We start from the raw sequence: 25,787 nt of genomic DNA, 5'->3' as shown, positions 1-25,787 counted from the left end.
ATATTTCATTTCCTACTTACGTGGCCTTCCATTCTCTCCCACTCTCTGGTTAATGAGTTTTAAGCTCACTCTGGTTTGAAGAGATGCTCCACCAAAACAATAGGAGCACCACCGCCTCCGTCCACCATCGCCACCAATAGAGCCGATATCCGGCCACTTCCTCCGGCCGCGGAATCTGATTCCTTTCCCGCACCATCTGTCAAAGCAATCTTCGGTAGGCCCTGCATCTTTATTCCTCCAAATTTTCTCTTCCCCTTTATCTTGAACCCTAAATTAATGGCCGAAAGCTGCGGCGTACATCTCCCTCTAGGTCCATGTAGACCGACCCTTACGTTTTTTCAGGGATCCCTGTGTTGAGAACGTCTTGGGGAGATTGGGTTTAGGGTTGATTTTTTTTGTGGGAATAGTGTTGGTGACCTCGTCCCGTGGTGGGATTTTGAGCAGTTTATTGCACTATATGCTTCCTAAGAGGAGGGCTGGCGGAGACGACGTCGAAACGGAAAGCTTGCTGAAGAAGCCGCGCATCGACTGCTTAATCGCCACGGGGAATAACAACAACAACAACGTTCTGGAGACGATGGCCTGCGACGACGGGAACCCACCCGATATCGACGAGGATCTGCACAGCAGGCAGCTCGCCGTCTACGGGAGGGAGACGATGCGGAGGCTCGCCGCATCGAACGTCCTCATCTCGGGGATGCAGGGCCTCGGCACCGAAGTGGGTGCGTCCTGAATACCTCATCGCCGACCTTTCTTGCTTAAAGTTTTGTGTTTCTGTGCCTGATCTTCGTGGTGTAACCCACCGAAGGTTGTCGGAGTTGGTGATGCTCATTTTCATTCTCTTGATGCTAATTGTGGAAAATTATGTTTATATGAAAGGTTGACCAGATCTCCCTAAATGGATAGAAGCATTTATCGTCTCAATTTTCGGAATTATGGCTGATCAATCTTTTTGTGCCTTTCCTTGATATATTCTATGATTGAGTGGTTTCTTTAGGGAAATTAATTGATCAGATTCCCCTAAATTGACCCAACTATTAATCGTGCATGTACGCGTTACATTTTATCTAGTCCTATCTCAATTTCCTGAATTATGGTTGATCAATCTTTTTTGTCTTTCCTTCATATATTCTGTGATTGAGTGATTTTTTTAAGGAAATTTTGGTTGAAACTACTGACATTCATGAAAAATCGCCAGCTAGCATTGGTATTTTGCTGATTCCACACGATCAAGATTTTTTCTTTGATTCTTGCAAATGTATGTTTCATGAACAAAAATGAGGGTAGGACAATGCTAACCGATACTAAGGCAGCACTTTTCTTTGTTCTATATGGGCTATGAATTCTGTAGTTTATGTAATCCACAGACAGAAATCTTTGGGATCGGTTTCTAGTTTCACTGCAATTGAATATCTTTGCTTCATTTTTTTACAAAGAATGTCCTTGAGATGAAGAAATTTAAGAATTGGTTTAGTGCTTATTTTTGGCCGAACATCATTCCGTGATTGTAGTAACTTGTGTGCACACGGGTATGTGCATGCAAGAGTGCGTGTGTTCGCCCATGTGTTTCTTTGTTCCCCTTCTATTCATGTTTATTTGATCAAAACAGTTTACTAGCAATGACGTAGACGGCAGTCACTTCTGTCACCAGTAGGTGTTTTGGCCGAGACTAGAGAAATATGTCAAACATGGCCGATTCACTACTCAAAATATAACAAATCTGGCCACTTAATTTTTTTCTTGATGGTGTTACCCTTTTGTCACCTACAAAGTTAGACGCCTTGATCAAACCACTTGTCTAAGTCGTCGCCTGAAAAAAGTAGAGACCATGTAAGTGTCACTTGAAAAAAATCAGGTTCCATGTAAGTTGTCTCCTGAAAAATTGAAGCGCCATGATTTTGACCAAACAAAAGGGCAAAACTGTCAAGAAAACAATAAATTGGTCATGTTTGTTATATTTTTTAGTTTGCGATCAGTTATGGTATTTGTAATAAAAAATAGTGCCATTTACGTCATTGCCTGAAAATTTATATTCAGGGGTTCTTATTTGGTTTCTTTGTTGGTGCAGCAAAGAACCTTATACTAGCTGGTGTGAAGTCTGTCACTTTGCATGACGAAGGATCAGTTGAGTTGTGGGACTTATCTAGCAACTTTCTTTTCTCTGAGGAAGATATTGGCAAGAATCGTGCACTGGCCTCTGTGCTGAAGCTTCAGGAGCTGAACAGCTCTGTAGTTATATCTACTTTGACTTCAAAGATCTCTAAAGAGCAGCTCTCCCGTTTTCAGGCAAGTTCTCCTTCATCTCTTGGAAAAGCTAAATGATATATATATATATATATATATACACACACACACACACACATCACGTTATCCATTCATCGATGGTTTACTTATTCAAAGTTTCTTGTGGCCTGTAGTTGTTTCTTTGAGTGCTGGTTGTAATAAGCCATGAGATTCTCCTGCTGACATTTTTATGTTTCTGGATATTTAGTTTCTTTAAGAGCTCCTTTGTCGGTTTATGGATTTAATTAATACAGAAAGTTGTATGGATACGATATGGTTAATGTTTTGTGGCTTTATAGTGTTTTGAGATTTATGTCAACTTGTGAATTGTGATTGTGTGGAGAGGCACTGTTATGAAGTTAGAATTCTTTTCCTCGCTTGTTGAGAATTAGGTGCTCATTTAGTTGCTCCAATCCATTTCATGTGCATGATTTGTGTTTTCGTCACTTTAGCTTGATTTTATTCATGAAAAATTGTAGATAGCACATTGTGAATCATGTCTGATATGTTTGGCTGATTTTTTATTATAAAATAGAATGCATTTGACTTGATATGTGATGCAGGGCCCAAAACATTCCCAATCTACATCAATATTGAACAAATCCAATATTCTCAATATGTATTGGATGTGGTAGTGTTTTTCTTTCTTTTTTTTCTTATTACGTTGGTTATCGAGGGAACTTTTCAGTTCAGTACTTTGGAGCTTGATTCATTGCGTCATTAAGCTTTTAGGGCATGTTTGGAAGTGAGATTTTTTAATAAAAAAACAAATGTGTTACTATGAATATTTTCTATAGTAAGGATGATCCTATAATAAATCTTTCCATGTTTTTTGACATGGGATGAAGCATGAAAAAATATTGGATAGGAAAAATTATGTGGGATGTATTGGGCTTTAAGCTTGGTTTTGGATGTGAAACATTTGCTTGGGAAAAACTTTTTTCCTAGGAGAAAAATTGCCAATACGTTTGTTTGAAAAACTCATTGTCACAAATTTCCAAATAGACCATGTCATTGTCGCTATGTATTCAAAATCTTGTTAATAGGAAGCAGTGTTATTAAAAATGCGCCTCAAGGCGCAAAAAGCGCGCCTCGCCTCAAGGCGAGGGGCTTTGTGCATTGAGGCGCAGGCATAAGGCGCAATACCCTTGAGGCGTGCGCCTCATAGGCCTTGAGGCGTGCGCCTCATAGGCCTTGAGGCGTGCGCCTCATAGGCCTTGAGGCGCACGCCTTGAGGCAAGGCGCGCCTCGGACTGAGGCGCACACGCCTCGATTTATTTGGTCAAATGAGGGTCAAAACCCTCATTCGACCAAAAAAATAGGGCTTAAACAAAGCCCTACCGACCCCTTTTATGTGTTTTTATTTTTTTCTCACCTCCTATCTCCCTCTACCTCCCATCTCCCTCTCGTTTTCGTGCACGACAACAGGACCACCGTCGCCGACGACCTCCTTCTCGCAACAACAACAGCCCCAAACGCCGGTTAAGGTAGGATCTCTGCATAGTCTTCTTCCTCGTGTTCACACATAATGCATTTGCTGGCCACATGAATCTCTCTTTTTAAGGTTAAACTGGGTTGTCAAGAGAGACCAACAATGAAAACATGCGAGCTCTAGGGGAAGTCTCAGCACTTAATAAGGCATCTTTGGAAACCACCCAATGCCAGATCTTGTTTTCAGTGCATCACACCCAGCCCCAGTCTGCCAGCAGGGCTCTATTCAAGACATCTAACCTGGTGATGCCTAGTCCACCTCTGTCTATTGGGGAGGTGACCAGTGTTCATTCAACTATCTGCCTTTCCTGGCTTCAGTAACACCATACCAAATGAAGGCCTGCATCAATTCAGAATTACAAATTCCTGTGACATGGGTATTATTGTATTTCTGAGCAATGTATATAGAAAGAGATCCCCAGCCACACCCAATATCCAAAATTGTTTGCCCATCTTTTACATTTGCTCTCTCACAATATGTCTCCAACATTGCTCTCTCAGCTTCCTCTAATGTGTCAGACTTATTTCTGAAGTAACAGCAGCTGCAAAATACAGTTCATAATATTTTAATTTGTTTAAATTGGGTCAGAAAGACCTGGTATAAGAAAGAACCAAGAGTAGCACACTTCAACAAACAGTTCTCGTGCATTCTTATTTTTGGCATTCTTGGGTCCCAGCAAACAAAGTGTTCTATGTTGATTACATAGGATTTCATTTTTCAACTTAGATTTATTTGATTGATTGCATGTTTTCGGTTTTGATGAATTTTTGTATTAAGGATATTGACAGAAATTTATTTATGTTAAGTTCCATGACAGGATATAGATGTATTAAGCCTAATGACAGTTTTGAATTTCTGTATTAAGCACATTGACAGAAAGTGATCTATGTGTTAAGTTCCAGGGCAGTTTTGATTCTTTTTAGAAAAGAATAATTCGTTTGTTTTTTGTCCACAAGGATGCTTACTGATATTCTATGCTGCAGTTCATGCACAGATGTACGATGCTTATCTTTTTTTTAAATTTTTCTATTTTTTTTAATTCAAGAAAGCATGCAACTGTAGGAAGTGAAACAATTTTTAATTTAATGAATGCCCATGTTTTATTTTTTAGATACTTACATAGATTAAGTTGTTGCATTAATGCTACTTTTACATGTTAATCTCATATTTTTTTTCAGTATTTATTTGAGATTTTTTATTTCCTGTTGGTTGTTGCTTCATCAATAAAGATTTTTTTATTTTTTTATAATTTTAGATATTTTTTATAGTTTTTTTAAGTTTAAAAAAAAAAACTTTGAGCCTTACTCTTTACGCCTCGCCTCAGATTTTGGTGGAGCGCCTCGCTACGCCTCAACGCTTTTCACAACACTGATAGGAAGTTATCATAATATATTCAAAATACTAGCAATATATGTATATGTATATTGCAATGTGATGGCCATATATTCATTGTTTTATATATTTTATTATTTCTCCATACTTTAAATGTAATTTTATTAATCTTTATTTTCTAATATTTTCTAATTATTTTATTTTTTAATTTTTTAGAAAAAATGTGAAAACCTATTATTTTCTTATTGTTGTACCACTATCACTAATATTGGCGATATTTTTAAAATATCACGAGAAATACCGATATTTTAAGATCGCCAATATTAAAGGTAATATCTCGCTATATTTTCGAAATATCGTCAGAAGACAAAATGTTGCGACATTGTCTCCATATTTTTGGGAAAAACACTTTTTTTTTAAAAATTTATTTTAAGTTTGTATTTTCTATTTTTTTTTTCTTTTATATTTTAAAACCTTTAAAACATGTTTCTTTATATTTGTGGAAGAAAAATAATGCAAAACTTATTATTTTCTTAGTTTTTTTGTTATTTATATTTTTTCAATTTTGTAAACTCCCGAGATATTCCCTAGATTTATCAACATTTGAAAATCTCTCCGAGAAATACCTTTGCTGAGAAATTACCTTTAACGATACAGGTGACTATGGTTTGTACTAATTTTCATATTTTTATTTTTTAATGGCTGTATTTTCCCGAGATTTATAGACATCTTATAATATCCTCAGGAATTGCGTTGTGGATATATTGCGAAGATTGGTATGCATAGCAAATGTGATATGTTTTTGATACTATCGAAATGTAAGTTTTTCAGATATTTTCCACATACAGATCTCCTTCAGGAATGTTTTGATAGGTGGCAGGTAGGAATATAAACAGGTTGGATTCGATCCGGATGTTGGTTATACCAAACCCAATTAATCATATTTTCTTTATTAAGTTTATTTGGATTCAAATTGGATGTGAAATTACCCCAACCGAAACAGAGTCCATGTCTTAACTCTTAAGATCAATTTTGACTCCGATCTGAGTCTGACTAAAATTTCTTATGAGCTCTAGTATCCAATATGCAAACCCAAATTTATTGCAATGAACACATGGCCAAATCCTACGAATATGGTATCTTGACTACGTTTATTGCAGCTCACAACCCTTTCACGCATGGCTGCCACTTACCTTCTTGGGGACATTGTTGTTTTTCAAAAATATTTACACGTTTTGCAAGTTGCATTGCATCTGTTTTGAAGAATGTCATGTTGCACTAAATGCCACCTAGACCGTTGCTATTTTTACCTTTTGTGGAGGACATTGCTGTTTGTTGGGGATTCATCCACATTTGTCAAATTGAATTAAATGCAGCTTATGGATGTTGCCATTTTTGAAAATATATGCACACAAGGATCCAATCAGATCTTAATGTAGTGGTGCAACTTGTGTAAAACGTGCACCAAATTACAAATAACTGGCTCACACTAGTGGTGAAGTCGGGCCGAACTCAAGGAATGAGTTAAAACCTTGTACTCCAAACAAAACACACTCCTTGTTGCCTCAAAAATAGACAAATGCGCAATTAATCCTATTACAAATGTTCGAGCAAAAAACAAAACTAATACAACCTAGAATAAGTAATTGGCCTAATGCCCTAAAAAAAATAAAAATAGCAGCTCTTTGTCTGCTCGCAAACTAGCTTTTGTTGTCCTTGTATGTACGACCTTGATATGTCTACCGCTGCCGCATTCCATCTAAAATCAATAAGCTCACGACCCACCTGCAAAACTCAAAACCAACACAAAAATGCAAACTAGACTATCTTTTCTAGTTACGGTTAGTCCCACTAAAACAATAATTGAAATGGATCTAAACATAACATATTGCTACGACTAAATTTAAGAAAAGAAACGACTTTAATTGGGAAAAGAATAAGTCACAGTTTTGCAAAAAAATCGGATTTCATAGAACACGTGAAACTCGGTTTCAGGTTTATGCACAAACCAGATTTTTAATTTCAAACTTGCATGAAGTTTTTGCAAAAACGTTATCCTAACATGTGTATCACTAATTAAAATGCTAACCTAATAGAAAAAACAAAACAAAACTAACAATCAATCTCTACAACTAACTAAAAAAATTCACGCAAACAGGTCTGGCCGACCGTTTGTGACTACACGCTACACGGGTATGGCCGGCAGCTTGGGTTGGGCCGACCGGCTGCCCTAGCTGCTGGTTTTAAAGATCAGATTTTTACAAAAATAAAAATCAAACTTTAATGCTGAAATAAATTAAAAAAAAACCCTAATCTATATACATGCAAACCTAAACTAAAGAAAGAATGGAGACGAGACTCACTGCGTGGTTCGCCTCCGACGGATTGGGGAGAAGAAGAGCGGCCTTTCCTCTACGTTGTGGCTTGTCACACACCTCCAGAGTTGATCTTCAACCATGAGAAGAACCCAAACCAGCTGGTTGGTGGAGGGGGAAGGGAAGAGATAGAAGAAGAAGAAGAATAAAGCATGAAGAAGAAAGAGAAGAAGAAAGAGGAAAGAGAAGAAGAGGGAAGAGGAAAGAGAAGAAGGGGGGGGGATGACTGGGAAAAAGAGAAGAGGTAAGCGGAGAGAGGGGCGTGAATCCCAAGAGGGAAAAACGTCCCTCTCTCCTCTTAAACTCTTTTTTATAATGAGAGCTTAGAAGGGAACTTTTAGAAATTTTCTAAACAAAACTCCTAATTTAAATAATTTTCAAAATGCCTCAACTAAAACATTATTTCTAAAAACCATGTTAGAAACTAAACTATTTCTAAAGCATAGGTGGGTTAAATCTTGAGTTTAAAATCTTACTCAATCCGTTTTTCGAGATTCAATCCCAAAGCCATTAAATTGCTCCAAATTCCTCATTTTAACTCTGATTTCCGATGAAATTCGAAACAAAGCTTTCCTGCATGAAAACACATTAGAATCAACTAAACATGGGCATTTAAACATTGAGTATGCACAAGATCATGTATAAAAGTATATAAAAATATGAGTAAAATATGCATGATCAAATTCCCCCATAATTATCGTTTGATAGTCCTCGAGCAAACTCTATTCCTAAAACTAAGCAAAAGCAAAATAATGCATGCAAATCAATGACCTAAATGCAAAAACTAATATGTAACACATCGTCAGCCTAACTCACTTTCGTAGGAATCATAGTTGCATTTAACATATGCAACACACCCTTTAAACCCCTGGGTTATCCCAGTGGATGAGTGAGGTCTCGTGAGGGTTTGCAGTGATGCTACCCACAAACATCTCTGTTATGTATACATTCGATCATTTTTCAAAAATATTAGACATTCAAGAAAGCTAGTTTAAATACATATTTCGTGAAATTGCAGTCTCAAAGCAAATTAGAATCAAACTCATACCCAAGGAAAAGTGCGGATTTTTTTTTAAACTATTGCGAAAATCTTTATAGAGACCCGGGGCCTTAACAGTGCCAACACAACTAGGAAACTTAAAGAACCACAAGGGATTGTACACCCGTCGTCCAAACCATAACAAGCCAACTTTATTAATTTAGAAATAATAGTCGTGAGATAATTGCAAAATATCAGAGTGCATAAAGATTAAATGAAAAGAAAAGAGTCACGTTGTTCAAGAGAGTTTGTCAAACAATCATGTAATTCCCTTGTAGCTCCTCTCATGAACAAGTCGCCTCACTGGACATCTAAAGTTGCGAAAATACAAAAGTAGGGGTGTTAGAAATCTAATGAATTCTATGTATGAATCCTTCTAATGAAACAAGTAAGCATAAGAAATACAAATAAGATTCATGTAATAAATTAGAGGGATGCAATTATAATAAATTTATAATTTAAGCAACAAAGATAAAGTGATAAATAAAAGAGAATAATTACTATCAATGGGAAACATTAATTATGCATTAAAGATATGTTGTCATGCAATAGAAAGCACACACTAGGGAACAAGTAAATATGCATGATCTAATGTATAGTAGAAATATGTATGATTTCTTTGCACATGCATGAATAAATTATTGTATTTTATCAGAGTATTCTTTACGTATGCATGTCCCTATTAGATGCATACAATTTAAGTTCATCTTTTTATTATCGTTGCCCGCGGATACACCAAACAAGTAAAATTCTCGAGGTCAAGTAGGGTTTCTTGAGTAACTTAACACACAAGTTGTATTTTATTATTGGGTTCTAAACTTAGCCTTCGACCGAATCAACCTTCAGAACATTAGACCTCTACATTTAATGTCAGGACACTAGATACCTCTACATTTACAAATGCTACTTTCTTGGTATACCAAAACAGCAACTGTGTTTACACACCACCCCCGGGTAAAGTGACATATTCTACATGGTCAAAAGAAAGAACTTCAATATCGGGTTTAAGGGTAACAACAATGCACACTGAGTTTTTGTATTCTCACGGTTTCTCAAAACCATAACTCTAAGAGTCTCATTCTAACGACGAGATATCTCAGAACATATATTACATTGTTCTTTTTTTTTTTTTTTTATTAATAACCATTCTATTAATTTGCAATTCAGAGTGCCAAATTAATAACACAAGTTCACATATCCAAATGCGAGGCTCATCACGGGACCACAGCCCGCGAAAAACATAGAACATTCAATATAGTGAAACAATATCAATGTGACTTTTGCGATACATTAGAAACAAGTAAAGAAGGAGCAATCCAAGCTCGAGGCTCACCAAGCCTATAATGATCCATTTTGATCATCGATGCATCACGTGCAAAAATCATAACATGCCATTATGCATTCTTTTCACATGCCTCTCAATGCACAATCATGTATGCCAATTTCGAAATGTGCATGAAACAACAATATTCATAATGCACGTGCATGAGTTCACACATTAGTGTTAAGTGCATGCTTTCATTCAATACACATATTCATGTCAATTGCATGCATTCATTGAGTGCACATTGTAAAACCCGAAAATTTTGCTACCAAAAGTTTTCTTTGTTTATGTTACAAAATATTTCAAAATATGCAAATTGGGCCTAGATCCACATTTCGGATCTAGGACCCATAAAGGGGTAATTAGGTATAAATGATATAAATCACGATTTAACAATAATAATAACAATAAATAAATAAAATTTTAAATTTTTAAAAATTTATCTGAGGATCCACAGTTGGATCCATTTGGATCCAACTTGGGGATCCATATAGTTTGGGGGTCGGGTTACGGGTCTCGGGTCCGGACCCGAGCCGCGCCCTGTAGCAACCTTTTTAAAATAAAGGGGCAACCCGATAAGGGTTGCCCGATAATTCTGGAGTCGAAAACAGAAAGGGGGGGGGGGGGCAGGGGGGGTTACGCAGGGCGTAACCGACCCCACACCCCTCGGCAAGGGAGGGGGGCTTGGGGCCGATAAAAAGGAGGAGTGGAGGGAGGGCTGCACCCTCTTCTCTTGAGCTCTCCCTCTTCACTCAGTATCTCTCTCTTTCTTTCTTCCCGTCTCTCTCTCTCTCTCTCTCGAGTTGGGTGTGCATCGGAGAGGTGGAGGTCGCTGGAAAACCTGCGGCTAACAGCAGTCGAGTCTCCCTGTCACGGCAACAGTAAGGGGCGACTCCAGCCAGCTCGATACTCCCGCCACGACAGCCTCCGATCGTCGGAAAAGCTCCAAAAAAGGTATGGGTCTTCTTGGAATCGGGGTGAGGGATCGAAGAGGGGTTTGATTCCATGTGGGGGTTTGAGGGTAGGATTTGGGGTTTATGTCAACCCTACACCTAAAACCCCAAATCTATGATTTGGGGGTTTCAGATCTTTTTTTTTTGAGTGGTGTTTTGTCTTTGCTGGATTTCGGGACAAGGGCGAGGGGTTTCGATTGTGCTATGGGTTGACGTGCCATGCATTTCTCGTGTACCGTGCTGTATATTTTTTTTGGTGTGTCTGGTTGTGGTGTGGTACTCGAGTGCTATTTCATTGTGCAGGCAAGACAAGGATGCTTGTATACTATGGACACTTATATCCATGTTGATGCTTCTGCATATTGGCATTGCATGTTTGCTGAAGTGCGGATATACTTTCCCCATTGGTATGCACATGATTATGGGATTGCAAGATGGACGATAAAGCGTGCTAGTTGTAGGAGTCAGTAAGTGCACAAGATGAACTGTGTCTGGGATTTTATTGCCTATTCCAGAAAAGTGGCGAGTATACCATATTGTTTGCAGAAAACATTTTTATCTTGTAACTGTCTTCTTCATTTGTGAAACATAGTCAGAAGGGAATCTTGGCCATACCCCAGGTTTGTGCAAGACCGTATGAACGACAAGTTCCTTGTTGCTTGGTGTAGGTTTCACATTCTGTTTTCATAGCACAAAGAGCTCTAATGTACATATATGCCAAATATAGGTTTAATATGAAAAACATTGAATCTGCACATTTGAACTTGTACTCCTTATTTATGCAATTTCTTAATGGTTTGTAAACTCTTAATACACAGGAATGACCACCTGTAACTTAATCATGTATAGTGTTAGGTTCAAAATTTAGTGATCATTAGGAGTATACCTTCAAAATTTAGTGATCATTAGGAGTATACCTACTAAAATGAATATCAGTTAGTGTTACTGGACTACACTAGTATGTGCTGAACAATTTGTGTCAATTGAATACCTTAGTGTATGCTGAACAGTTACTAGAAATCGTATACTCGGTGATATTATGACTTTCCTACCCTATCATACTAGCGTACCCTGTTATCTTTTGATTTGACATAGTTTAGCTGTATTGCAACAGTGTGACTTGCTTCCACCATATTGATTTTTATTGCACCATTATGAATTGCTTTCACCGCTCTGATTTTCTAGAAACAGTAGGATTTGACTTCACTTGATTAAAGTAACATTGACTATTGGTTTTTGTATTAGGTTACACCAGATTGCTTACTTTTTCCTACTTATGAATATTTGATATACCTTCTCTTGAATGTGTTGTTCTGTTAATATGATTGCAAAGTTTGTTTGGTGGAGGTGCATACATGATGTGAATGCGTGCAGCCCTGAAATATCAATTTCTAGATCCGGTTTATGTGCATGTGTGTGGATGATAACTCATGCTATGAATGGAAGGTTTCATGTATCTATGTGATGTGACATGTTTAATTATCATGCATATATGATTTGGTTTCAAGTGCATGTTCGTATATGGGATTGAAGTCTATTGGCATGTATAATCATGCATAAATATTCTCATATACTTATGAAACTATGGATGAATGCATGTGTGTTAAGTGATTACATGAAAGCACTTACACATGAATGGTCACACATGATATGGCTGTGGAAGCTCATGCACATTGTTAAAATGGTATGAATGAATGTGCATTTGGAATTATGTTGGTATTATTGCATACATTGCAAGTTATTATGATTTTTGCATATGATGGCCTAAATGGACCATCATCGGCCTCGAGAGCCGTGGGTTGGTTTCCTTGCACATATGTTTTTAACTGCATCATTTGAACCACATAAGATGGTTTGACACATTACTACACTGTTCTAGTTGATTATACAGGCTGGAGTTTCGTAAGGGTCCCCGCAAGGGAGGATGCTGGTTTTCACTTTACTTTTGCATATGGTGTTGCAAACTTGAAGAATTAACTTTAATAAAAAAAATATAATGAATAAGAACAGTGTAATATATATTCTGGGATATCTCATCTGGAGTATGAGAATCTTAGAAATCCGGTCTTGGGGAGACTGTGAGGATACAAAAACTCCGTGTGCTGTAAGTTGGTCCCCTGAACCCGATATTGAGGTTTCTTCACCTGACCACGGTTTTAGGGAGAGTCCGTCACTTTACCCGGGAGTGGTGTGTTTGACACAACTGTTGTTTATGGTACCAAGGAAGTGACACTTGTGGGCGTGGGGTGTCCCTTGTGTCCCCGACATTAGATGTGGAGGTTTAATGTTCCGAAGGTGATTCGGTCGAGGGCGAAGTTGGAACCCAGTAATAAAATACAAATTGTGTGCTAAGCTACCCTAGGAACCTACTTGACCTCGGGGATTGTACCCGTTTGGTGTATCCGCGGGCAACAGTAATTACAAAGAGGAACTTAAAGCTGCGTGCATTTAATAGGGCATGCATATGGAAAGATGGAACTTAAATGAAAGATAACAGAAGAAACTATGCATTTTCCTGTTATGTATTAGATCATGCATGTATGAATCATTCTCTATATCATGACATGATTTGGTGGTAGTATATGATTTACTTCTTGAAATCATGCTGCAAGGTTTGGTTATTTAGTTCTTGATATATGGTACTGCTTTACTGTTCTTGACTGGTGAGCATATGTAATTGTTGGTAGGTATGGATATTTGAATACTGCAAATTTTATATCTGCACTCACTCAAATCATTGCATGAAATCTTATCCATGTTCTTTGTCTCACCTGGTTTCTTTAGAAGTAGCTGTGCTCAGAATTTCGGTTCTGACCATGGTTACCATTTGAGGAAGCGGAAGCGAGAAGCGATACGGGAAGCGGGAGCGAGAAGCGAGGCACTTTCAAAATTTTAGGAAGCGGGGAAGCGTGAGACCACTTAGGAGCGATTCGGGAAGTGTCTCGGAAGCGACCTAGGAAGCGTCTCGGAAGCGACCTAGGAAGTGTCTCGGAAGCGAGGGGGAAGCGAAAAAATAAAAATAAAAAATACAAAAAATAAAAAAAACAGGGGAAGCGAGGGGGAAGCGTGGGGGAAGCGAGGGGAAAGCGTCCCATTAAATGGAAGCGCGTCCCCCATTAAAGGGAAGCACGCTTCCTAAAAAAGGGGGACACTTCCCCCCACGCTTCGGAAGCGCGACGTTTCGCGCTTTCCCTTTTAGCTAGGCGCTTCCTGTAACCCTGGTTCTGACAACCTACTTTGTTGGTTTTTCACAGAATATGGTGAACAGTGAGGTTGGACTGACTACTGGTGATGGATGAGAGTCATACTTGCGCTTGTCAGTTTCAGCAGGAGACAGAGTGACTCTATTTTTGCTTCTTTTAGTTCTGTTTAATTTCTGCAGTTGTTACTTCACTTTTGAGTTGTGTATGAGACTCTTATTGGTTCATTAATAAAAGAGTTTTAGTTGGTTGATTATGGATGACAATTGTAAGTTCGTTTGTGGTGGTTGGGCTATCCAATGAGAATTGGAACTGTGAGGACCCCAGATCTCTGGGAAGGTTTCTGCATTGAAAAAAAAATATTCTGCATTTTCAAAGGGTATGGATTGGGGTCGTTACAGGTTTGGTATCAGAGCCCACCACAAAGACTTGCAATTTTGTCATCTTTTGAGTATTAAATTTTTATTTTGGTATATGAGCCCTGTCCTAAAGCGTCGACAAGTGTGACTCATCCTCTAGAGCAGTCTTCTTCACTGGTATAACTATTTAATACTTTTACTTAAAATATGTGAATTCTGTGCGATTGATTGCAATTATAGTTTAATAAGTCTTGGTGTGATTACGTGAACGATTATTGTTCGTGATCAACCTTAAGGGGGTAGGATAAGTAATAGTCTAATTTGTGGAAAGGATGTGCGTTGTAGATGTGGCATTATACCCGCAGAGGTGCTTCGTCCTCTACTGCTGCTCCCGCGAACTGGTAGGAACAGAGGGACTTTATGATGGAGGCCATTCACACCCTGACCGAGACCATGACGGCTCAGGCGGCACAGACAACACAGGCGGTGCAAGCAGCTCAGGCTATACAGGCGGCACAGGCTGCCCAGGTAGCTGCACAAGCAGCCGCTCGTGATCTTCATGTCGATATTGTTCCAAACGCGGGTGGCGTTTCCTTTGAAAGGTTCCTGAAGTTGGATCCACCAACTTTTTCAGGAAAGGCAGACACAGAGGCTGCCGAGAGCTGTGTCGAAGAAATGGAGCGAGCGTTCGACGTCTTACCTGTCCCTGAGAACAGAAAGACACCTTTTGGCACATACTGTCTGAAAGGCGATGCCAAGAAGTGGTGGGACACCCTGTGAAGGGTGAAGTTCGCCGATTGAGACGAGATCCACTGGGAGACATTCAGGGAGGAGTTTTTGGACACGTATTTCCCCGCATACACCGAGGAACAGATGCAACAGGAGTTTCTTGATTTGACTTAGGGAACTATGGTTTGGTAGATTACACTACCAAGTTTCGGAATCTCAAGAGGTACTGCCCGACCCTCTTCAAGAATGAGAAAGCGAGGGCGGCGAAGTTTGTGTACGGACTAAAAGACGGGTTACAGACTCGTGTCCTGACAAGTCAGCCTCCTACTTTGGCCGATGCGATCGAGTCAACCACTGTCCTGACCAAGGACTGGGAGAGGTCTAGGAATGTATCACAAAAGGGAGGCACAATTGTCAGCAGCAAGTTTCATCTGAGAGAGAATGTACCCCCGTGGAGAGTACGCTACTTCAATTTCTAAAAAATATCTTAAGAAACCAAGGTCAGACATGTCAAAATTTTCTTTTAAAACTTTCTTAATATCATTAATTCCTTGCTAATCACTTCCAGTGATGATCTTATCATCAACATAAAATAGTAGAATAACTACGGAAGGCCCTGCACTTTTCACAAACAAAGTAGTGTCAGTATAGCATGAACGAAAATTCAAACTTGTCATTACATCGCTAAATCTATCATGCCAAGCCTTTGGGGCTTGCTTTAAACCATATAATGCCTTTTTAAGTTTGATAATTTTATTTTTACCAATACATACTCTCGGTAGATGATCCATGTAAACCTCCATTTAGGAGTGCATTCTTAACATCTAATTGATAAATAGGCCATTTTTTAATTGACGCAACGACAATAAGAGTCCTAACACTAGTCATCCTAGCTACGGGTGCGAAAGTTTCTTCATAGTCTATACCGTATTCTTGAACGTATCTTTTTGCTACCAATCGGGCTTTATAACGTTCTAATGAACCATTACTTTAAGTTTTAATTTTGAAGACCCATCTGCATCCAATCGATTTCTTTCCAGTAGGTAATGAAGTTATTTCCCAAGTTTTTGCCTTTTCAAGGGCACTAAGTTCTAAGTTCATGACTTCAACCCATTGTGGAATGTTTTTGGCTTCATTATAATGTAAAGGTTCATGAAATGAGTGTAACGCAATTAGACACGCTCTATACCTTGGAGTTAGAGACTCATATTAAACAAACCTATTAGGAGGATTGGAGATTCGGTCGGATCTCCTTAAAGAGGTTTCTTCTAAGTTAGAATCTTGAGAGATTTTTTCTAAGGCACTCATTGGAGCTTGTTGACCACGCCTAACATAAGTTTGGATGGGTCTATCACTTTCATTTTCAACATTGTTAAGAGGAATATCCTCTAGATCATTCAACAAATCATTAGAGATTTCCTCTTCTTGAGGAGTCTCATCTTCTTGAGAGAGAAGATCAAATAAGAAAGCATATTCGCTTTCATCAATATCTTTAGTTTTCTCAAAACCATTTTCATTTTCCAAAAATGTTACATCTTTGGATACATAGAGTTTGTTATTTTTAAGGTCAAAACATCTAAAACCTTTTTGATTTTCTCCATATCCTAAGAAAATACATTCAATAGCTTTAGGAGATAATTTGTCTCTTTTATGTGTAAGGACAAAACATTTACACCCAAAAATTCTTAATCTATTGAAATTGGGTGTTCTTTCAAATAGTTTTTCATATGAAGATGTATTTTGTAAGGATGAAGACATCATTCTATTTATCAAGTAAGTTGAGGTTAAGGCGGCTTCAGCCAAATTTTTTTTTGGAATTTCTTTGGAGATAAGAAGTGTCCTAGTGGTTTCCAAGATGCGTCTATGCTTTCTTTCGGCTAAACCATTTTGTTGAGGAGTCCTAGGACACGATCTTTGATGACAAATTCCATTTGTTTCTAAATAATTTTGAAATTCATTTGATACATACTCTCCACCCGAATCAGATCTAAGAGTAGAGATATTACTTGAAAATTGATTTTTGACTATCATATGAAATTTCTTGGAGAAGTCAAAGACTTCGGATTTTAAATTGAGAAAGTAGATCCACATATATCTAGTGTAGTCATCAATGAAAGTAACATAATAGGAGTATCCTTCTTTAGATATGATCGGAGAAGGGCCCCAAACGTCTGAATGGACTAACTCAAAAGGTTTTTTGGATACAAAAGTTCGATTTGGAAAATGAGTGGATTTCATTTTGCCAAAAATACAATTCTTGCAAACAAAATGTTTCTCATTACAAAATTTCTTTCCAAAAGGAAAGTAGTACATTTTTGAGAAACTTGGATGTTCAAGTCTTTGATGCCAAGTTTCAATATTTTTATCTTGGACATGGTTACAAAAAGAGTTAGTGGGAAGTTTCAAGTTGCTCATGTAATACAGATCTCCCCTCTTATGGCCTTGCCCAATCTGCTTCTCGGACCGAAGATTCTGTATAGAGCAATCTTTAGTTGAGAAGGAGATTTCACATCCATGATCACATATTTGAGCAATAGAGAGGAGATTTAAATTAAGTTGAGGTACCACTCTTACGTTTGGCACAAAGAAATCTTTGGAAAAATTTAAAGTTCCAAATCTTTTTACTTGTAAAGATGTACCATCATCGGTTGAAACGTAGGAGTTTTTAGAGTTATTACACAAATCGGAAAACCCATTTTCAAGAGGGGTCATATGAAAGGAAGCTCTAAAATCAAGGATCCAAGAAGACATACCTGGAGGAGAGGAAGAAGCTATGGCGGCACCCGAGGTTGATGGTGATTTGAGTAGAATTTGTAGTGCTTCCGATAGTTGAGCAAGCGAAAAAGACTCCTTCCTTTTGATAGTTTCCTCTTTCTTTTGAGTAGCTTCTTCAACGGAGTCAACCTTATTCTTAGGTGTTTCATTTAGCTTAGGGCAATTAGGTCTTATATGACCCGGTTCTTGGCAATGATGGCAAATGGCTTTTCTATAGTTGCCATTATAGTTATTTTGCCTCCCAAAGTGTGGAGGCTTATAGGCTTTCACATGGTTGCCGGGTTTAGACACGGCCAAAACGTCATCTCCACCTTTAATCATGCCAAGACGAGTTTCTTCTTGGCATATTTTGGCTATGGCATCTTCCAAGGGAAGAGGCTTAGATCTATGAAGAAGGGAAGATCTAACTTGTTCATATTCGGGCCTAAGCCCATGTAGAAATTGAAAAAAGTGTTTTTTTTCCATTTGTTCTCTTTTTAGTTCTACATCTACACTCGAAACTGTTAAAATGTAAACTGCAATATATATATATTATTTAATATTATTATATTTTCTTTTATTATTTTATTTTTCTATTTTTTATTTTCTTTTTTAGCATCTAGTTCAATAGAAACTAGATATTTTGATCCAGTCAAGTTTCTGTTGGAACTTGACTGTGCAAGTAGCTGTTGGACTGTAGTCCAACAGCTATAATAAATGCTGTTGGACTATAGTCCAACAGCTATAATAATAAATGTTGTTGGACTGTAGTCCAACAGCTATATTAAGAGACGTTGGAATCCAACGTCTCTTTTTGGAGAGCTCAAAATGAGCTCTCCTCTCTCTCCCATTTTTTTGTATATATAGGGGTGAACCCCTTCAATGTAAAGAACCATGCTTCTTAAGCATTTTGTTCATGAATAAAGTATTATTTATTTTTCAAGTGTTCTTCCCTTTATACCCTTTCAAGGGTCATGCTTGTAGTGTCTCCAATAGACACTTGTTTGTGAGTTATTTGTGCATTTGTTGAAGACCACCATTTTATTACAGAAACCCACTTTGATTCTAGTAAAAACAGTTCATCCCATAAGGGTCCAAGAGTGCTAAAGTAATCCCTTACACTCATTTCTCCTTGCTTGATAGTCTGGATTTTTTCTTGGAGGAAAAATTGACGAGCAAGGTCTTTTTGAGTAAACATACCTTTCATACAGAACCATGCTTCATTAGCCATCCGAAATTTAGCAATGTTGGCATAAATTTTGAGCTCCACATTGTTCATGAACCAAGCAAGAATCTTTGCATGCTTACTTTCCCAATCTTCTACTTTAGATTGGTGATCTTCAATGGCCTTTATGCGGGCATTTCCTTCAAGAGCTTTTTCTTGATCACCATCCATCTTGGTGAGTTGGAGTTGTGGTTCCGGAATGGTGCCCATAACGTATCCCCAAAGCTTTTTACCCTTGAGGTTGTTCTCCATGACGACGGCCCACATCATGTAGTTGGAGCCATTAAGCTTGAAGGAGAGTTCAATCTTTTGTTTCCCTTCCATTTAATCTCTCACAAGAAGACAAACAAAGAGAGATACAAAATAAACAATTTATAACTACTTAACTAGCTATATTAAGAATCAAGAGCATACACAAGGTTCTGATACCACGTAATGAGATATGCGGAAAAACAAAGAGTGCTATAAGCGCTTACAATGTCCACTAATGGACAACCAAAAGAGATGACACCCAAATCCACAAAGGGACAACACAACATAAAAATATAAATGTCTCTTTCTGAAAAGAGAGAGAGCTCTCAAGAGTAAAGAATACAAGAGGGGTTCACCTCTATATATACAAAAAGAAGGAGAGTGAGGGGTGGCCTTATGGCCTTAAAAGAAGAGCCACAAAAGGGGGCTCTCCATGGAGTCGTTGGGAGCTCCCAACGGTCACAAATGTGACCGTTGGGGGCCCCATCGACTCAATGGTGGGGCCCCTTATGTGGGTAAAAAATAAAATAAAAAAGAAAAAAGAAAGTGCAAAAAATAAATAAAAAAAAGAGGAAAATAACAAGTACCCCTATTGGGTACTTGTGAAATGACGAAAATACCGCTATTGGGTATATTAGACTATATATATAGATTACATATATTTTAACAGTAGCTGCTCACTGGTATGCTCTCTCTCTCTCTTCCCCTTCTCCTTCTCTTCCTCTTTCGTCTTCTTCTCCTCTTCCTCTCTTTTTCTTCTTCCTTCTTCTCTTTCTTTCTTTTTTCTTGAATTTTTAATGGTCCAAAATGGACTTGGTCAAAGTTGATCGAGTTTGATTTGAACAAATATAACCCTGGGTGTAGGTTGACCGCACCCAGGGTTATATTCGACACACCGGGTGCTGTATCCGCACCCGCACCTGCACCCGCGTCGACGTGGGTGTGACACCCAGTTTAGCGAGCCCTGTGACAATATATATATAGATAGATAGATAGAGAGAGAGAGAACTGCATACAATGGCCAATGCTCCAGCATCGCTCATGTGATGAGCAACCTTGGGTTATCGTGCACATGCAAAATAACAATTTAGTAGTGGTCCGTGTGCACTAATGATTACCCCTAAACCTGATATTGCGGTTCTTTCTCCTGGCCACAGTTTTAGGGAGAGTCCGCCACTTTACCTGGGTGTGGTGTATTCGATACAACTGTTGTTTTGGTATACCAAAAAAATGACACTTGTAGGCGTGGAGGGCTCCTGCTGTCCCGACATTAGATGTAGAGGTCTAATGTTCCGAAGGCGATTCGGTCGAGGGCTAAGTTTGGAACTCAGTAATAAAATATAACTTGTGTGTTAAGTTACCCTGGGAACCTTACTTAACCTCGGAAAATTTTACCCATTTGGCGTATCCGCGGACAACGATAATTAAAAAGAGGAACTTAAATGGTATGTATTTAATAGGGCATGTATATGAAAATGAAAACTTTAATGAAAGATAATAAAGTGTTCATGTATTGCACATAAATCATGCATATTCCTGCTGTGCATTAGAACATGCATATTTTACCTGTTTCCTTAATTGTTATATGTTGGTGGATGCATGATGTTTAATTTCTAATGCATGTTAAATGTTAGCTTACTAAAATTGTGATCCCTGTGATTGATTTATGTTCTTTCATACTTAATAAATGTTCTTTGTTTCATGAATGCTAAATTGAATTACGCAAATGTCATAATTGTATTCCTCTGAACTATTGCATGAAATCTTATATGTGTTCTTTAGCTCACTTGTTTTATTAGAAGTGTTTTATTAGAAGTACCTGTGCTCAGGATTTCGGTTCTGACACCCTAGTTCTATGGTTTTTCGCAGCTGCAGGTGATCAGTGAAGCGACTGACTTCTGGTAGAGTTACGGGTGTCACGTTTTTGCTGAACAGTTCACAGAGGGACATTGTGACTCAGTCTTTTTCTTTATTTACTTTTATGTCATTAAAATAACTCTGATATGTCCTTTGCAATTAATGTTAGATACTCTTTCTTTCATGATTAATAAATAATGAGTTGCTGTGATTTGGGATGATAAATGTAAGTTCTGTTGTGGTTGATTGTTTTATCCAATTGGGAGTGGAACTGTAAAGGCCCCGAGTTTCTGAGAAGATTTTCGCAATGATTTTAAAAAAAAATTCGCATTTTCAAGGGGTTTGAGTTGGGGTCGTTACACCCACAGGGCTGCACATACCTCAATTTGTACCTTACTCATCTTTTTTCTTGTTTTTTTTTTCTCAAACCAGTAATTAATTGCTTGCATTGCCATTTCACGGTATTCGATAGAGTCCTTGACGTGCAGACCACAACATTGAGATGTATTCTAGCTAAATGATGCTTCAATCGAGCGATACCACCCAAAATAACAGTATGGCAATAGTTGCACTCAATTTTCAACTGGTTTTCACTTATTATTCGAGTGCCCCATTGCTATACCAAATCATTTGATGTCATCTTTAAAAAAAAAAAAGGCTTAATAAGTAGCAAAAACTAAGTTTTTTTTTTACCTTAAGCCACTTCCTTTAGTGAAAAAATGGTGGAAATGCACTCCTGATGATTTTGCAAAATCCCTCTCCCTTGGGCGCAGATCGGCCTCAAATCGCTCTTACGAGTCTTAAAGTGCGTGGATATCTCTGTAATGACCTCTATACAAATGAGGGAGTCGGGCCTCAAGAGGTCTTTAAAACAAAAAATGAAATAATTACTTTTCGTCCCCTTTTAAGTGCCAATACATCCTATTCTTGGTCCTTGTGTATTGAAAAATCTTTTAAATATGCTTATATGTTTTCATAGTACGGGGTTGAATTTTGTGCCAGTAGTTGATTCTTGCTCATTTTCCATCTTACAACCATCATAAAAGGAATTCTCTTCAGATTTCTTTCTTTCATGTACTTCGATTCTGTGGCCTGCTTCTTTTTGTTTTGAGAGGTTTTATATGTTATATTATTGTTGATCTTGAATATATAGTTTCCTTAAGCACAAATCCTGTATTATGCACAGCAACACTCACTCTGTTTTCTTTCTTCACTGCAGGCTGTAGTTTTTACTAATATCAGCCTGGATAAAGCAATTGAATTTGATGATTATTGTCATAATCATCAGCCTCCAATTGCTTTCATTAAATCTGATATACGAGGTTTGTTTGGAAGCACATTTTGTGATTTTGGACCTGAATTCACAGTTTTAGATGTTGATGGTGAGGAACCACACACGGGCATCATAGCTTCCATCACTAATGATAATCCTGCACTTGTTTCATTTGTTGATGATGAACGGCTTGAGTTTCAAGATGGAGATTTGGTTATGTTTTCTGAAGTCAAGGGCATGATTGAGCTGAATGATGGAAAACCTAGAAAGATTAAAAACACAAGACCATTTTCATTTTTCCTAGAAGAAGACACCACAAAGTTTGGTGAATATGAGAAAGGTGGCATAGTAACCCAAGTTAAGCAACCTAAGAACATGAATTTCAAACCTCTAAAGGTTGCACTCAAAGACCCTGGCTATTTTCTTCTTAGTGACTTTGCAAAGTCCTTCAGACCACCTCTGCTGCATTTGGCATTTCAAGCTCTTGACAAATTTATCTCTAAGTTGGGGCGATTCCCTGCTGCTGGATCAGACGAGGATGCTCAGAGGCTGATAGCCATGGTTACTGCAATGAATGAAGAGTTAGTGGGTGATGCTAAATTGGGAGAGATCGATGAGAATGTTCTTCGACATTTTGCTAATGGATCAAGGGCAGTGCTGAGTCCTATGGCTGCTATGTTTGGTGGTATTGTTGGACAAGAAGTTGTAAAAGCTTGCTCTGCAAAGTTTCATCCCTTGTTCCAGGTAGGTTCCATAACAAAGTTATTCAAGGAAATGATTCTTTACATGTCTTTGAATGTTTTGTAGAACTCAAATATGCTAGTTCTTTTTTTTTTGATGTGTGTGTGTTGGGGAATAAAGCAAATATGCTATACTTAATATCAACAGAAGGCTATGTTCTCGAGCCAGAGTCCCATGTCTGTCTTTGGACTATTGACTCAGATTCTCCTGTTGTGATCCTTGAGTCTCTCCATCTAGTGTCAGTTGGTATTGGTCAATAATCTTTATGTACCTTTTTTTTTATCCTTGTCAGTTATTTGTTAGACAACTTTTTTTTTCCATAGGCTATTGTTTAGACTTCTATCTAATGCGTTTGGTGGACTTCTCTCAGTTCTTTTACTTTGACTCGCTTGAGTCACTCCCTGCCGAACCGCTGGAGCCTGGTGATTTGATGCCATTGAATAGCCGTTATGATCCACAAATATCGGTCTTCGGTTCCAAGCTGCAGAAAAAGCTCGAGGAAGCCAAAGTGTTTTTGGTTGGAGCTGGTGCACTGGGATGTGAATTTTTGAAAAATTTAGGCCTGATGGGGGTCTCCTGTGGCACTCAAGGCATGCTTGTTGTTACAGATGATGACGTTATTGAGAAGAGTAACCTCAGCAGGCAGTTTCTCTTCAGGGATTGGAACATTGGCCAAGCAAAATCAACTGTTGCTGCAGCAGCTGCTGTGTTGATTAACCCTTCTCTTCGGGTGGAGGCTCTGCAGAACCGTGCTAGTCCTGATACTGAAAATGTGTTTGATGACGCATTTTGGGAGAGTTTGGATGTTGTCTTCAATGCACTGGATAATGTGAATGCTAGGCTTTACATTGATTCCAGGTGCTTATATTATCAGAAGCCACTTCTGGAGTCAGGAACTCTGGGAACCAAGTGTAATACACAGATGGTGATCCCTCACCTTGCAGAAAACTACGGGGCTTCCAGGGATCCTCCTGAGAAACAAGCACCTATGTGCACTGTGCACTCCTTCCCGCACAACATTGATCACTGCCTAACCTGGGCTCGATCTGAGTTTGAAGGATTGCTTGAGAAAACTCCAACTGAAGTAAACTCCTTCCTCTCCAACCCAACTGAATACAAAGCTGCTATGAGGTCAGCAGGAGATGCGCAGGCTAGGGAGCTTTTGGAGCGTGTTATTGAATGTCTCAGCACTGAACGTTGTCAAACTTTCCAAGACTGTGTTGCATGGGCACGACTGAAGTAATCTTTTTACATTTCTTTTTTTCCCCCGTTTGTAGTAATGTGTGTGCCTCTATCTAACTGGTAGGTGTTTGTCAGGTTTGAGGATTACTTTTCAAATCGTGTAAAGCAGCTGACTTTCACCTTCCCAGAAGATGCTGCCACTAGTACTGGGGCTCCATTCTGGTCTGCCCCTAAGCGCTTCCCTAAGCCACTGGAATTTTCGGTTGAGGACCGTGATCACCGTCACTTCATCATGGCTGCCTCCATCCTGCGAGCTGAAACATTTGGGATAAATGTACCAGCTTGGGCTAAAAGCCCTGATAGCAGTGAATTGGCTGCTGCAATCAACAGTGTGATAGTCGCAGAGTTTCATCCCAACAAAGATCTGAAGATTGTGACTGATGAAAAGGCCACCACTCTCACCACAGCCTCCATTGATGATGCTGCTATAATCGATGGTCTAATACTGAAACTCTCTGAGCATGTTTCTGTGCTATCACCAGGGTTCAGAATGAGCCCGATACTGTTTGAAAAGGTTTTTAACTGTTCAACTCGAGCAAAACTTTTTGTTTTTAGTTTTTGTCTATTCTTAGTTTTTTCATATATATCTTTGCAGGATGATGATACCAATTACCACATCGACTTGATTTCGGGACTCGCTAACATGCGTGCGAGAAACTATGGCATCCCTGAAGTTGACAAGCTGAAGGCCAAGTTCATAGCAGGAAGAATCATTCCGGCGATCGCTACAACTACTGCAATGGCTACCGGGTTGGTGTGCTTGGAGTTGTACAAGGTATTGGGTGGTCATAAGCTAGACGATTACAGGAACACGTTTGCCAACTTGGCGCTGCCTCTGTTTACCATGGCGGAGCCGGTTCCGCCGAAGGTGATTAAGCATCAGGATCTGAGCTGGACTGTGTGGGACCGCTGGATGGTAAAGGAGAACCTGACCTTGAGGGAGCTACTGCGATGGTTCCGTACCAAAGGGTTGACTGCGTATAGCATTTCATGCGGGCAGAGTCTGCTTTACAACAGCATATTTCCCAGGCACAGGGAGCGGATGGACCGGAAGGTTGTGGACTTGGCTAGGGAGATTGCCAAGTTGGAGGTGCCACCCAACCGTCGCCATTTTGACATTGTGGTGGCCTGTGAAGACGAGGAAGAAAATGACATTGACATCCCATTGGTGTCTATATACTTCAGGTAAAACTTTAGAATTAGGTGCAAATAGTCCACCGTGTGGAAAGAGCAAAACACTTAGTTTCCTTGATTCAATTTATACTGTTATCACTTTTTTAATGACGACCAAAGAGTTGTTAATGAGATGTTTTTTGTATTTTCTTCATCATTGGCATAAAGTCTTGGTTTCTCTGCT

General features: G+C 38.7%; 1 protein-coding gene across 1 annotated transcript; it reads left to right on the top strand.

Annotated features, from left to right (window-relative positions):
• Window positions 1-25,787, top strand: LOC149839438 (ubiquitin-activating enzyme E1 1-like). The gene is made up of 7 exons (XM_090002549.1): window positions 1-214; window positions 445-722; window positions 2,069-2,286; window positions 22,394-23,191; window positions 23,559-24,427; window positions 24,506-24,944; window positions 25,026-25,787. The coding sequence occupies exons 2-7, from the start codon at window positions 458-460 to the stop codon at window positions 25,617-25,619; spliced, it is 3,183 nt and encodes a 1,060-aa protein (XP_089858675.1). The 5' UTR covers window positions 1-214; window positions 445-457; the 3' UTR covers window positions 25,620-25,787.

The sequence above is a fragment of the Nuphar pumila genome, chromosome 4 (genome assembly GCF_984573655.1).
Source record: "Nuphar pumila chromosome 4, dmNupPumi1.hap1.1, whole genome shotgun sequence".
Classification (NCBI taxonomy): Eukaryota; Viridiplantae; Streptophyta; class Magnoliopsida; order Nymphaeales; family Nymphaeaceae; genus Nuphar; species Nuphar pumila.
Note: the sequence above shows the minus strand (reverse complement) of the source record. Positions and strands in the feature narration are given on the sequence as shown.

Coding starts and splice junctions, on each gene's coding strand:
- LOC149839438 (XM_090002549.1), top strand. CDS start 458: ATGCTTCCTAAGAGGAGGGCTGGCGGAGACGACGTCGAAACGGAAAGC. Junction 23,192..23,558: donor AGTTTCATCCCTTGTTCCAG/GTAGGTTCCATA, acceptor GACTTCTCTCAG/TTCTTTTACTTTGACTCGCT. Junction 24,945..25,025: donor GCCCGATACTGTTTGAAAAG/GTTTTTAACTGT, acceptor ATATCTTTGCAG/GATGATGATACCAATTACCA.